We start from the raw sequence: 14,599 nt of genomic DNA, 5'->3' as shown, positions 1-14,599 counted from the left end.
TTTTTTTTCCCTAGATTTCCAGAAACCAATAATACTTCACTAATCACTTGTATAATAGGGACAAATAACAAAATGGACAAAGTTTTGCTGTTGATCTCTATTACTTGTCTTTTTGTTCCATGCCAACGCCAATTGGGCCATGTGGCATATCTTAGAGCCTTAGTTCAATGTCTATATATGTTTTGGCTTAGGCTTGTTGCAATTCCAGACCCTCTCGATATACTCGTTCTTTTTATTGGTAACTCTTTGGATATGTTCATTTTTCACAATGCATGGGGTTTATTGTAGGCAAGGCCCAAAATATCGCCGATATATCTGATATATTTTAGTAAATTGGTACACCGATATTGATATTTTTGACATATATCCACCAAATATTGATTTTTTTTCCGATATATATCGGAATTTCTGATATGAAACTTTATATTGCTGATATAATCGATATATATCAGTTGATTTTTTGACATTTTTTAATATAAATCCGATATTTCCGATATTATATTTCCGATATATCTGATATTTTTTATATTTTAAATAGTTTGGACTGGTCACCAAAAAAATAGATATATCCGATATATATCGGTTTTTGGGTACACCAATATATTCATCGATATCGATACTTTGGGCCTTGATTGTAGGGTCCTTATTGTATCGTTTATTTTCTTTGCTATTGCCTTGTTCACAAAAATCCATTATAGTACTGTAAAAAAATTCAACCGGCTAAGGGACGTTTGCATATATAGGCCCGTTAATGGATCAAAGTCGTTCAAAACTTCAAATAGGGCTAAAAGCTGTCCAAATTAATCTGAAGAATAATTTTCTTCCAGTCCAAATATGAGTTCATTCCAAAAACAAAAAATAAAAAATTATGAGTTTATCCAATTATAACCCTCCAGTCTAAAATGTAACAGTTTTCTAGTTTTACCCCCCCTAGACCAATTAGTTTTACTCTCCGTTCTTTTATCTAGAGGTTTATTCCCATATCACACCACATCCAAGTCAACTGTTATTTTTTATCCCCCCAGTTCTTTCATCTAGACCCCTCCCCCTCCCTCGATTTTTTTCATCTAGAGGTTTACCCCACCAAGACCACAACACATCCAAATCAACTGAGTTTGACCGTAATGTTTTTGGTCAAGACAAATGAAAAGACTCTAATGCCCTTTTCTAGGTATAATTATATAAATACACTATGACTTTGGCGAAGACAAAATTGGAATTCAAATAATCTAGGACACACATCATGATCTTGTGAACTTTATCCGACGGCCATACACCATCACTATCATCACTGTAGTATTATCTTCTCCAAGCCATACACCATTACCATATAAAAAGACTTCATTGCCGTTTCACGGTTGGTTTTCTCATAGCATACATGTAGTATTTAACAATCATGAGGTTAATTATGTAATTTCATAATATTAAGGGTGTGGATGTCATTTGATAAGGATTGGTGGTAGCCATCGGATAGAGTTCACAAGATCATGACATGTGTCCAAGATGATTTGAATTCCAATTTTGTATTTGCCAAAGTCACAGGGTATTTATGTAATTATACTTAGAAAAGGGCATTAGAGTCTTTTCATTTGTCTTGACCAAAAACATTACGGTCAAACTCAGTTGACTTGGATGTGTTGTAGTCTTGGAGGGATAAATCTCCAAATGAAAGAACTAGGGGGGTAAAGCTAATTGGCTTAAGTTATATGGGGTAAACCTCTACATGAAATAACTGGGGAGATAAAGCTAATTGGCCTAAGTTTTGGGAGATAAAACTAAAAAACTATTAAAAAGATAACAGTTGACTTGGATGTGATGTGATGTGATCTTGGGGGGGGGGGGGCCTAAACTTTGGAGGAGTAAAACTAGAAAACTGAAAATGTAAAAGAGACTTGGATATATATGATCCAGAAAATATAGCCACATAATAACAATAGTATCATTCATATAAGCTAAAGCATAAGTGCTTTAAAAGTTTAAAATGTATGTATAACTTTCCTGTTATTTACCATATAATAGAAAAAAAAAAAAGTGTAATATAAAATAAGTAAACAAACATTGATTAGTATTAATATTAATTTAAAAAGGACCCAGAGTGTTGTAATTGTTACCTGGTGTTACAAATATTGAGTATATATGTATAGACATAATGACCTAAAAATACAACGTACTTTCTTATTTTTTACATTAAATACAATGTATTATTTTTCTTGCCTAAAAATACAATGTATTTTTATTTTTTTACAATTGATACTATCTGTCAAATCTAATTGGACGGAATGTGATTTAGCTATCATAAAAGGTCACGTGTGTTGTAACCCCTTCTCATTTCTTCTCGATCTTTTGCAATGAGTTAAACCTATTTTTTCTTATATGACTAAAATACCCACACATTACAGCGTATGTGGATAGTGGACATCAGATCAGAAATGAGCAAAAGAAATGAAGAGCCCAAAATTAATTGATGATAGATCAAGAACACCAAGCCTACAAAGCCCCCTGAAAAGGGATATCTTGTGAGCTTGAAAAGACCAATTCAATTTTCGTAAAGATGTCCTTGGTAAATAACAAAATTGGTGATTCTTTCACAGATTATAAAGTAATGGGGTTTTGTTTGGTTAGTCCAAGAACGAATTTTTAAGGGAAAATTAATTTTTCATAGCTTAGAACGAAGTGAAAAAAGTTCAAGTAGTTATAGTAGTTTTAATGGTGGAACTAGCATGAAAACAAGAGGAATGGAGAGATCTCATTCTGCTAATGTAAGAATTAGACCCGTGCAACTGTGCTAAAAGTTCCTGTTAGTGCTTAATCACTTGGTGGGTCTTTGTCGTCGAAGTTGGGTTCGTTCCTGCTTGTTCACTTCGGTTCTTCGTTGTCAAAGTCGAGCTCTTAGTTTTGGGTAGATTGTTTTCTTCTCAAAAGAGAGATGGGGTACTAAAAATCAAGTCACCAAGAGGAATGCTAGTGACAATAATCAATAATTTTTGTTTGGAAACTTTGATTTTGCGTGTTGTTGTTTGTTTTCTCAAAAATTGATTTTTGATTGTTGTTATATATCTTTTCCTGCGCGCTATACCATTGCGGTACATATTGAAAATTTATTTTGTTTTTGAGAGTATTTTAGTCATGTGAGGGGGTTGCAACTCACGCGACTTTATATAACGGCGAAAATCACATGCCATCTGACTAGGGTGTGTTTGTTATGATGGAAACACTATGGAAAGGAAAGGAAAATAAGAGTGGTCCACCTTTTCCATAGTTTTTAAGGCGTTTGTTTACCTATGAAAAGGAAATGAGCTTTTCCATAGGGAAACAAAATCATGGAAATGGAAAAGGTTTTGTGTCCTTAGCTAATCCCTGAAAATTTTGTGGAAAGGAAATAGATAGATAGATAGGGACTTACTACTAATACACCCATGACCCAACAATACAATTATTCATTTTCATAGCTTTTGCAAACAAACATGATTATTCATTTCCACAGTTTTTACTTTCCTTTCCCCAGTTTACCAAACACATATTATTTAAAATTATTTCCTTTCCATTACATTCCATAGTGGACCACCCATTTTATTTCCTTTCCTTTCCATGAGTTAAAATTTAACAAACACCCCCTAGATTTAACATATAGTATCAATTGTAAAAAATTGAAAATTTATTGTATCTTTAGGCAAGAAAAATAGTACATTGTATTTAATGTAAAAAACATGAAAATATGTTGTATTTAGGTTATTATGTCATCTGTATATGTATTAGTGACTAACATCAATACTTTTCCTAAACAAGAATACCAGAATTAAAAACTCCCTTAAAAAGGGAACAATATGGTCGTGTTATAGAGGACTAGGTTACTGCGCTTCGACGCAGTTGAAGTCTACTTCATTGATCGATCCCACTGTATGACTTTGTTTTACAAAAAAACATAATTTCTTAACATTTGACCATGAATTGTCCTAAAGTATAATATGGAAAATTCTTCTCAACTCCCCATTAGGAATTCTACATAAGCCCATCTGAGAAGGTTGAGTAAGTCGTATAGCTCTCTAAAGACCTTCTCTCTTCTTTCCTTGGTGTTTCTTTCTAGCTTCACTCTGCACATTCAGTTTTCTCTTTTCCTTTTGTTTCAAGTTCGAAAACCAAGTATGGCAGATGTTTTAAGTGAAGAACAAATTATTGAGTTTCAAGAGGCCTTCTGTTTATTTGACAAAGATGGAGACGGTATGTACTTAATTATCTACCCTTCCTGTTGACTCTCTTTATTTGCTCTGTTTTTTTTTTTTTTTTGATGAATGTTAAGTTGATAATTCTGCCACCTACAATTTTGTAAACTTTTCTTATTATTTCCGCTTAATGAGATATAAGTTATAATTGGAGATATATTGTTTCTCATCATGCATGCTTGAAATGCATGATTAAAATTGATTTTTAGTTACAAGCTTATATACTCAATAGTCAATACCGTTCTTCTTATAATTGATACTCAATAAGTATGCATGACACTGACGTACAACAACGGTACAAGTTCTTCTTTTTATCTAATCATTTAATATATTGGTTGGTATTGTATTAGGTTGCATTACCATAGATGAATTAGCGACAGTGATCAGATCACTTGATCAAAATCCGTCCGAAGAAGAACTCCTTGATATGATAACCGAAGTGGATGCAGATGGCAATGGGACTATAGAGTTTGGGGAGTTTCTGAACCTCATGGCCAAAAAAATGAAGGTGAGAGCGAGAATGATGACTAGAGAAAAATTACATGGTACTTTTTATTCAGGATTGCCATCAGTCCATCACAATCATTTTAAACATTCATCTATATATTATAGGGATCCCTTCATTATATCACACATATATACTCTGATCCTAAGACTGTGATGGGTTATTATCGAAAAAAAATGAGTAGTAAGACTGGAATGGTCTTTCTTCCCCTCTTCTTTTTGTTTTACGTAACTAAAACAATCCTGGCCTCAAAAATAAGAAATGTTTGAACACAGAACACAGCCAAGTAACTTACATATTTCTTATGCCAATAGGAAATATATTACTTTTCCACAGTTCTGTTTTTCATATCAACACTATCTAAAATCATATCTAGCATACATATAACTATACAGTCAATTGCTTCTTTTTCCACAATAGCAATTTGTTATTACCTGTCATCTTAAAGAGTTAAAGTTAAATCTCAAGTCAAGTGTTCTTATTGCTTTTATAACATAAAATATTATATGCTTAACCATCAACATTATCATCATTCCATCACATATCTACTTTTTTGTCTCGAATATTAGTGCAACAACTGTATATAAAATGTGAATTCATATTTGTATATCAGGAGACTGACGGGGACGATGAGCTAAAAGAAGCTTTTAAAGTGTTTGACAAGGATCAAAATGGTTATATATCAGCCACTGAGGTATATGTCGATCTACAATAACCTTTTAATTAGGCTTTTGGCTTCCCACGCCGGCTCGTAATCTCGTATTCAAATAACATGTTTTACAGTCTTTCGAAATAATATTAGTATTGCAGTTCAGCGCTGCAAATAGTTGAATTGCAATGCATTTGATACGAGCTTGCAATAGGATCGGAACCTTTGTCGACACTCGACAGCTGAATTAAATATTTGCACCTGTGATTTTTTTTAAAAATAATTAATTGAGCAGAGTGACTCAGTAACTCGCATTTTCTTGACGTGAGGTTGTGCATGCACTGGCTCACGTGCTTATGAATCATTACAGCTAAGAATATATCTTTCTCGTGCAATGAACATTAGACGATTGATGTGATCTTATATTAGTCTAAACTCTAAACAATGATTATTCTTAAATCTTAGCTGCAAAATTTTATAAATATATTTTCCTAGCCTATTAGGTGTTTAACTATTAGAGTCCACTACTAGACTCAATATTAAGAAGAGGTTTAACTCTACCTGTTAAGTTAATTACAGTAGTAGTTTGGCTAAACTTGAATTTGTATCTTGACTTGAACATCGTTCACTAATGCACTCTTATATGTGTGTTTATATAGCTGAGGCATGTGATGATCAACTTAGGGGAGAAGTTGACTGATGAAGAAGTAGCACAAATGATCAGGGAGGCTGATTTAGATGGAGATGGCCAAGTTAACTATGAGGAATTCGTTAGGATGATGATGGCCGTTTGATAGAATTTAGTAGATCAAATGTTGTCAGAAATTAATTCGTAGTTATTCCATTTTATTTGGCTATTTTACTTTCTAGGAATAAAATTAATAATTGTAATCTTCATTTCTTCAGTAAACCAATGAACAAGGAAGGTACATACATGTATAACTTGGAATCTTGGATGATCCAGTCCCTTATTCTTTAAAAATTAGTTTAAGCAATATCGCTATCAGTCAACAAAAACAAGCAAACAAGGGGACAGGAAAACTATATTTGCTTTTTATATGGTTCATTTGTAATTCAATGATTTTTTTTTTTTTTTTTTTTCGCTAATCAATTCAAATATGTGTAGAGTCAGCCTAACTGGAATTTAAATGCAAGTTGGACTATTGCTTGAAGCCTATTTTAGTCTTTAGATTGCCCGTTTCATATGTCTATGATCAGTGTACCTTATGATTTTTTTTTTAATTGGGTTAAAAGAGGTGATATATAATATATAATAGGACCTAAGATTACATAAAACTTGACATCTTCTCCTAAAAGAAAGGGAGGTCCTCAAAACAAGCCAACACAACTTATATAGTAAAACTGAACATAAACAAAACTGTACAAAGAAGGCATGCACCATACACTATACCCATACAGCTCACCCTTATAGTGGAGCTATGAGAGAATCCCAGTTCACCATCATGTCAGCAAAGAAGAAATTTCTCCTGTCTTTATGCGCTCCCATCCAAAACCATAGGATTCTTTTGATGTTCTTAATGATTCTATCAATCCTCACACCCACACCACCGTTACGGAAAATTACATTGTTTCTTGAGTTCCATAACCCCCATATGATAGCATATGGTAGCAGACACCATAACTGATTTGCAAAACCATTAGACATTGGAAGCTTGGGCCACTTCTTGAACAGTTCACACACTGATGTAACATGGGAGATGAGAGAGATGAGAGAGATAACCCCATACTTGAAGTGACACCGGGCAGAAGAGGAAAAGGTACTCAATACTCTCTTCACACAAATTGACAAACGGCACAACACATACCTGTTGGGGATAATCATACCTCTTCTCCTCAGGTTATCAACCGTAAGAATCTTTCCCCAAAGAGTACACCAAATTTAATCATATCTTTGAGGGAGCTTTAATTCTCCATAGAATCTTATATGTGAAATGAGGGATAGGAACCACCCCCTCTATTAAGATTAACCAATTGAGCGTAAAAAAATTTGACTGTGAAGCTTTTCTCCTTTGACCACCTCCACTCCCATTTATCATCACCACTGTAGACTTTTGCATTTGCCAGAGAATCGTATATAGCACTCAAGGAAATGGCCTCACTCTCTTTGAGGTTCCATCTTTTTAAGTGAGGATTCCATAACACCTCGTCACCTTCAATATTCATATATATGACACTCTACTGCACCTTCTTTATTGGAGGCATATTTATAAATGTTGGGGAACTTTGCCGCAAAAGGAATATCCCTGATCAAGTGTACCTTATGATTTCCAACAAAGAGTTTTCAAGATGTTTAATACAGTTAGGAAACAACATAAAAGGGATGTTCAAGTTTGCTCGCTAGGACTTGGGTTGTGGTTTATTTGGATTGCAAAAAATGATTTACGCTTCAACCACACGGCTCCAAATCCTATTTATTATATCAGGAAGATTCATGAACATATGCAAATTTTGAAGGACATCTTAGAAGAATAAGTACAAAAAGAGTTCATCTCTCTCTCTCTCTCTATATATATTAAATGGCATCCACCTATTGAAGACTGGGCAAAACTAAATACAGATGGAGTAGCTCTTGCGAATCCGGGATTTGGAGGTGTTGGCCTAGGTGTGTACTACGCATGGCTAATGTGCAGTTTATCATGGGTGCAACAATTCCGATTATCCATTCCACTAACAATTTAGCTGAGTTTTTGGCTATGTTATACGGTATACAATTGTTGGTGAGACTTCGCATTCGTAAGATCATATTGGAAACATATTCTCAATTGTTGTACAAGTCCATGACTGCTAACGTGGTTGATTCAAATTGGATGTTGCAGAAAATTAGTAGGAAAATTATTTCTTTGTTACACACCTTTAAAGAGTACATGATTGAATGGTGCTATAGGGAGAGAAATTCATGTGCTAACTGTTTTGCTTCTCATGCTGCTAGCTTGGCATCGAAAGATACGTGGAGGCAACATCCTAATGCTGAAAATTCTTCGTGGCATTTAGATGATTTAAGCTACTTACCTCCTTTCTCTTTTATATGGTTGCTTCATGCACCTCTTTTTGCTACTTCAGCCCTAGCTTTTGATATTTGGGATTTTTATAAATAGATTTATAAGTAAATAATAAAACTTAGGTTTCAAACAAAAAATTTTTTTTTTGAAGAAGGAATGTGGTAAAGGCTAAAGCTCGAGACAAGTGACTGCTGTTAATGGGTCGAGAAAATTGGTCCATAACCTTATTTAATTGTGGGCTTGCAAGTTGCCACTACTACCCAAAAAGAATATATGGGTTTGCAGCCCAATTCATTGTTTTTGATTTTTTTTTTGGGATAATGACGCAGTCCTGATAGTCTAAATAGTGTTTAGGTTGAGTCCAATGGCTCTCTATCCCCACAAAAGGAGAGTCACTTCTGGTGGTTTTCACTCTCTATCTCCAAATTACTCTCTCTATATATAGAGCAATTTAGAGAGTACAGAGTACATTTGACGCAAGTTGGTTTGACATAGAATGGAATTGTTCTTCATTTGACACTGGTTGATCTGACGTAGAATGGAATATATAGTTTTTTTTTTAATTTTTAGTTGTGGGGCCAGATGAAAGATGAAGTGGGATAGAATTATGGGGATCTCATTCTACGCCATATGAAGTGGCGTGATATTGTTGCAACCATTGAACACAATATTCAATTTTGTATCTATAAATCACCTTTTTTATGGGATACAGATGCGGAGTCCAAAACCATTGGACTCAGCCTTAGTGCTTACTGAATGAATGCCAACAACGCTCAGATTATATTTTGATGGAAACATTTACCATGCATTTGTTTGTTTTTTTTTTAGTGTTTTTTCATAATATTTTTAGACTAAAAAGTGGGATTTTAAGAGTAAAATCTCATGTGAATCAAACACACTCATAAAATCTTGGTGTGAATACACGCAAAACAATTAGACATCAAACATTTATATTTCAAAACTCAAACAATTATTCCACGCCAATACCCAAATTCCAATATTCCTTGGTCCACATGACACAATTCAAGATACACATCGGTGTCTGAAACTCTCATGTGACATGGTGCTAACACAATTGGGTTGAGCCGTTGAGGTGTACAACAAAATGCCACAAAATCTCGTGATATCTGCTGAAATCTGGAAAATCAACATAGGCATATAGTCATTATAAGGATCGAGATTTTGAGAGACCTAACACGAAAAACTGAGCGCGCGAAACGACCCTCGAGTTCTCAAGACGGCGTGGGTTTGTTGAAGCTCTCAAGTTCTAGAACATTCGGTATGTTATTCTCATGTATCTCATAATTCGTTTCTACTTCTTACTTATATATTAATTCCTGACATTTGGTACATTTTTCTTAACCTGCATATATTAGATTATGCTGAATGAGCTTCTCTAATTTTCTATGTGAGATTGACTCGGTTATGTACATCGAAAATACAGTATGCTGATGTTTACGTAACTGATTTTTATACTTAAAACAAAGTTGAGACTCTTTTCTGCAGGGAGATGAAGATGTTTCTGGTAAATGTGTTTAAGAGAACACTCTTTTCTGCAGCTAGATCGGAAGCTTCCAATGCTGCTTCTGTTTCTTCTGCTAAGTCAATGTACAATCCTCTGGAGGCGTTCTTTGAGGCAGATAGAAGTCAAGAAGAGGAAAAGCCTGTTGTCTATGGTACGCCCATGGTGCTTTTCTGCATACCTAACTAACTATAATTGATTATCTCTGAGTTTTTCCTTTTGCAATTGCAAGTTTCTTCTGAATTAGATTGAGAAAACTGGTTATTAAAGTATGTCATGTACGACTAATGGAACCAATTGACTTTATGAATCCATTACCAATCGCGAACTAATTAAGTTAGATTTGCTATGTTCCACCTTCATGGTTGAACTTGGAAATATCTAAAGTATCAGCAACATATTGCAGATATATAATGTGTTTCAGTCCACGCCGACCCAATCCTTTTTCATGTATCGTAGTAGCTGAATATTTTTGTATTGATTTATATTGTACCAAATCTTATAATAGAGTTAGGTTTTATGAATAAAGAAATCATCAACGTAAACATAAGCTTTTGACAGAACTATCTTATAACCACTTACGAAAAGCTCAGTCTCTCAGTTTACAACAACTCCTATGATGGCTGTCGTTGGTCTAATTTGCACAATTGCACAGCTCAACAATTTACTGCAAATCTGATCAAGTTAAAGGATTTTGAAATCAAACACATACTATTTCATCTAAAAATAATATATGAACAAATTAAGATAATGGCGTGTCCTGAAACGATTCAAAGACCCAAAAAGCCCTAAACGAAGAGGAACGCCGAAAAAACTTTAGTGGTGGCAGTTGTTTGACATCAGAGAGCACCACGGTCCTTCACATTGATTTTTCAGAGCAAAGGAAGAACCGAAGAAGGAAGAGACAAAATAAACAATAAAAACAAATAAATTAATAAAATAGATTATTGCTGGCAGATAGACAGTCACCACTACAGACATCTACATTTGACTCCCCTTGCGCACGAAACACTTGTTTTGCTCGTTCGTATAAAACCTGCCAGCATAGTTTTTCTTTTTCCCATCAAGTTTTTCCATTTTTCTTTTTGGAGATTTACAAGATTTCTGGCTTTAGTCTAGTATTGTATAATTGCTAAGGTTCTAACCTTACCAGGTCGAGGTTGGAAGGCTTCTGAATTGCGGCTCAAGTCCTGGGATGATCTTCAAAAGCTCTGGTATGTGCTGTTAAAGGAGAAAAACATGCTTATGACTCAACGTCAAATGCTTAACACGCAGAACCTACGATTTCCTAACCCTGAGCGTATCCCCAAGGTAAGTGAGACCTTCTATTGGTTATCGTTCACTAGACAAATCCATTATTTTTATTCGAAATACTTCAATATATACTTGCTTCGTATGTTATTCTGGAAAATATGAAAAGAAATTTCCTTATGCGTAGATCAGATCAACATGTGATCCGGACCGTAACATAGGCCTTCAGCAAGGGGCAAGCACTAGTATGTACTTACGTACATATGTTCTACAAAATATTGAGTAATGGCACATGTAAATGTGTGGTTTCTAACATTGATATAGCCATATATGTAGACCGTAGATTACATACTTCGATGGTGCTGTGAATATAAGCAATTCTATTATAAGAAGATAACAGAGGCTCCCTTACTTGAAGAACATGATTTCACAAATAGGAATGTTGAAGGAGAGGTTTTACCGTTCAAAAGAAAAAATAAGAGGTTTAACATGGTTCCACATTGTGCCTACAAGACATGTATCATTATCTTCTTAAGATTATTATGATAGGAAGAATGTTCTGTTCTCCATGGGTAAATGGTCTGTTTCGGCCTCCTTTCTCTTCACGTTCTTTAAGATGATCACATGTGACAATTGGTTGTTTAGAATGATACAATTCATACCTCCTTTGGCTTTAAGTACGTTTTACGTCAAATTAGCATAGATAGCATGTGCTAGTTCCTTTATGTAACTTCTGCCACGTGTACTTATTGTTGCATCTGTAGTGTCGGGCGGATCCATGAGTTGGCTGGATGGGGCTGCAGCCTCCCCCACCCCAACTTTGCCCAAAATATAGTGGTAACTATTCATAAATTATACCCCCCAAAAAATAAAAAAAAACAAATACTAGTGACAATTAGTGCTAATAGCTCCCTTGGTGGAGAATCCTGCATCCGCCCCTGTTGTAGTGACACATGTCCAATGCTTTGCCTTAACATGTGACTGCAACACAGACAATCTCAGTCTTAAATGTGATGTCCAAACTTATTAACTAGGATTGAATTTTGAAAAGGTGTTATGAAATGCACGTAGGTGTGTCCGTTTTTGTAGCACGTCTAATATTTTACCCAGAAAGATGGGATGGTGTATTCAAATTCATCTTGATTAGCTGTTTCACCTCAAAATTTTAGATTCTCATTCATTTGTCACGGTGAATCCAAGTTTTGACAAAATATTCTCTATACTTTTGTAGTCTCTCTTTACTATATTAGACTTGTTGTATTCTGTTAACTTTCTCATGAATCTTTGGCTTTCAAATGCAGGTAAGGAAGTCAATGTGTCGAATCAAGCATGTACTAACAGAGAGAGCAATCGAAGAACCCGATTCAAGGAGGTCTGCAGAGATGAAGAGGATGATAAATGCTTTATGAGCTGGTTCTCTATCTATTATCAACCTTCTACTTTATTGACTGGATTGAGGGTGGCTAAAGTGTTGAAGGTGAGAATTGTCTTGTTTATTCCTGGTGTTGTCATTTTCTATGTTCTGCTGCTATAGTGGTAAGAGCATTTTCTCTCACATTTTTTTCATAAGTAGGTCCTCTATGATATATCCCATTCATCTACCTGACTGCGTGGTCCTGGTCTCCCGGCTATTAAAAGGTCGTTATCTTTCCGACTTACAGAGAATTAAAAGTAGACAGTAATACTAACAATTGAAGAAAATGTTACAAACAATCATAGATGATTGTGATGTACAGCTGTGGGTAGCATCAGGATTTGAAGCTGATAGTAATCTCTCAAGGATATATAACTTAGATCACTTGCACATGTTTATCATGAGTTCACCACTTTTGAGTACTGCCTAGCTTCTATTGTTGGGATGTTAGTATTAATGTGGTGATTATTTGTTCTTTATTCCACCTAGGAAGAAAAAATCCATTTAGATTCCTAGTTCTGATGCATGAGCATGGAATAAATAATTAATTAGTAGTTTATATTTTATTTGGTTTCCTAATTGAATTAGGAATAAGAATAAGATGGTTTCCAATTAGGTTTAGTAGTTGTTTTCTTATATAAAGACATCTAAGCCTTCATTGTTAAAGGGTTATTATTGATTATTAATTCTTTGTAAATTGTTCTTCATGTTTGAAGGTTTAAACCTTAGATTTAGGTGTTTGATTTATTAAATCTTATTGATGTTCATCCATTGTTGAGGATTCCGTCAACAAGATACATTAAATTGGTATCAAGAGCCAATCGATTTTTGGGATTTTATTATTATTTTTTTTTCAAGAAACACTGTTCTCGAGTACTATTCACCGGAGCACTGTTCACCGCGGGTTACTGTACCACCAAACACTATTCACTGCGAAAACAAAAAAAAAAAATTCAATTTTCTTGGTTAATTGTCATGGAGTATCGTAGGAGAAGTAGAAGAGAGTCACCGCCGCCGCCTGGTCTTCAAAGTTTCCATAGGTCGAAGTACCATGCCGATCACAATTATGAGAGAACTTAGGATATGGATTGTAGCTGCCGTGAGAGTTTAACTCCTTCAAGAAGGTATGAACCTCCATCCCCTCCTCCATCATTGGTTGTTAGTTTGAGGCGAAAATTCAAGTCAAAGAAGGGATGCGAATTTTCCTCCCACGAATCGATGTATGATTCCGATTCCGACCATATAAAGAGGGATGGTGTTTCCCCTCTTAAAAATTGTCACTACCACCACCACAAATTTTTTTTACCTTTGTTGGTTAGGCAAGCTCCCCAGCCTTCTTTTCTTGATCAACTGGGTAAATCATCTAAAGAAAGAAAAAATAGTCGTTCTGATCCTGCTTGGGAAGTTCCTTTACCACCTGACTATGAAAGAGAGCGACAACGTCAACATCTTTTGTTCTGAAAAACCTCTTGCATAAACCACCACCAAGAAAAACAAAAGGTTCTTCACTCTGTTAGACCACTTGTACAAAGTTTCGAGTGTGATCGTCATCAGCAAGTTCGTGCTGCCACTGATCAACAAATTCGTACTGCTCACAGCAGTGTTGTAACTCAGCACCCACCACCATCTGCTCCAGTTTGTGAGAAATAAGATTTTGAGAATAAAGAGAACCAAGCATCAAAACCATCAGCCATCGGTGCGACATTTCAGTTCAAATGATATGTGTGCTACTGTTCATCCACTTCGTCCCACTCTACCCAATACCAACTTCTTATTTCTCAATTCTAGTTGATATCTATACATCTATTGACAAACAAAAAGAAAGTGGGAACGACAGATAAAGACAAGGTAGGAGTCTCGACATCCAAGCGTCTATCTTTGCGAGAGTGTGAATCAAATAAAGTAGTTCAATGTAGGTTTTGGTTAGAAAAGAAGAACATTTGACGAAAATTGGGGCTGTAGATGATGAATTTGTTAAGGATTTTTTTTTTTTTTTTTTTTTTTTTTTTTTTTTTGAA

General features: G+C 35.0%; 2 protein-coding genes across 2 annotated transcripts; both read left to right on the top strand.

The window, feature by feature from the left end:
* The first annotated feature begins 3,793 nt into the window (after nucleotides 1-3,793).
* On the top strand, nucleotides 3,794-6,369 carry LOC147518401 (calmodulin-1-like). The gene is made up of 4 exons (XM_086590256.1): nucleotides 3,794-4,218; nucleotides 4,571-4,728; nucleotides 5,339-5,419; nucleotides 6,034-6,369. Exons 1-4 carry the CDS (start codon nucleotides 4,143-4,145, stop codon nucleotides 6,166-6,168), a joined length of 450 nt encoding a protein of 149 aa, XP_086446382.1. The 5' UTR covers nucleotides 3,794-4,142; the 3' UTR covers nucleotides 6,169-6,369.
* Nucleotides 6,370-9,461: 3,092 nt separating this feature from the next.
* On the top strand, nucleotides 9,462-13,019 carry LOC147518400 (uncharacterized). Its single transcript, XM_086590255.1, has 4 exons — nucleotides 9,462-9,673; nucleotides 9,901-10,070; nucleotides 11,070-11,227; nucleotides 12,469-13,019. Exons 2-4 carry the CDS (start codon nucleotides 9,905-9,907, stop codon nucleotides 12,574-12,576), a joined length of 432 nt encoding a protein of 143 aa, XP_086446381.1. The 5' UTR covers nucleotides 9,462-9,673; nucleotides 9,901-9,904; the 3' UTR covers nucleotides 12,577-13,019.
* Nucleotides 13,020-14,599: the final 1,580 nt, after the last annotated feature.

This window comes from Coptis chinensis, chromosome 2 (genome assembly GCF_015680905.1).
Source record: "Coptis chinensis isolate HL-2020 chromosome 2, ASM1568090v1, whole genome shotgun sequence".
Classification (NCBI taxonomy): domain Eukaryota; kingdom Viridiplantae; phylum Streptophyta; class Magnoliopsida; order Ranunculales; family Ranunculaceae; genus Coptis; species Coptis chinensis.
The sequence above is the reverse complement of the archived record's forward strand: the minus strand, read 5'-3'. Positions and strand labels throughout refer to the sequence as shown.

Bases quoted from the DNA above. Each gene is read 5' to 3' on its own strand.
- LOC147518401 (XM_086590256.1), top strand. From the start codon at position 4,143: ATGGCAGATGTTTTAAGTGAAGAACAAATTATTGAGTTTCAAGAGGCC. The intron at 4,729-5,338 runs GTGAGAGCGAGA...TTTGTATATCAG, and splicing joins TCATGGCCAAAAAAATGAAG to GAGACTGACGGGGACGATGA. The intron at 5,420-6,033 runs GTATATGTCGAT...GTGTTTATATAG, and splicing joins GTTATATATCAGCCACTGAG to CTGAGGCATGTGATGATCAA.
- LOC147518400 (XM_086590255.1), top strand. From the start codon at position 9,905: ATGAAGATGTTTCTGGTAAATGTGTTTAAGAGAACACTCTTTTCTGCA. The intron at 10,071-11,069 runs GTACGCCCATGG...TAACCTTACCAG, and splicing joins GGAAAAGCCTGTTGTCTATG to GTCGAGGTTGGAAGGCTTCT. The intron at 11,228-12,468 runs GTAAGTGAGACC...TTTCAAATGCAG, and splicing joins ACCCTGAGCGTATCCCCAAG to GTAAGGAAGTCAATGTGTCG.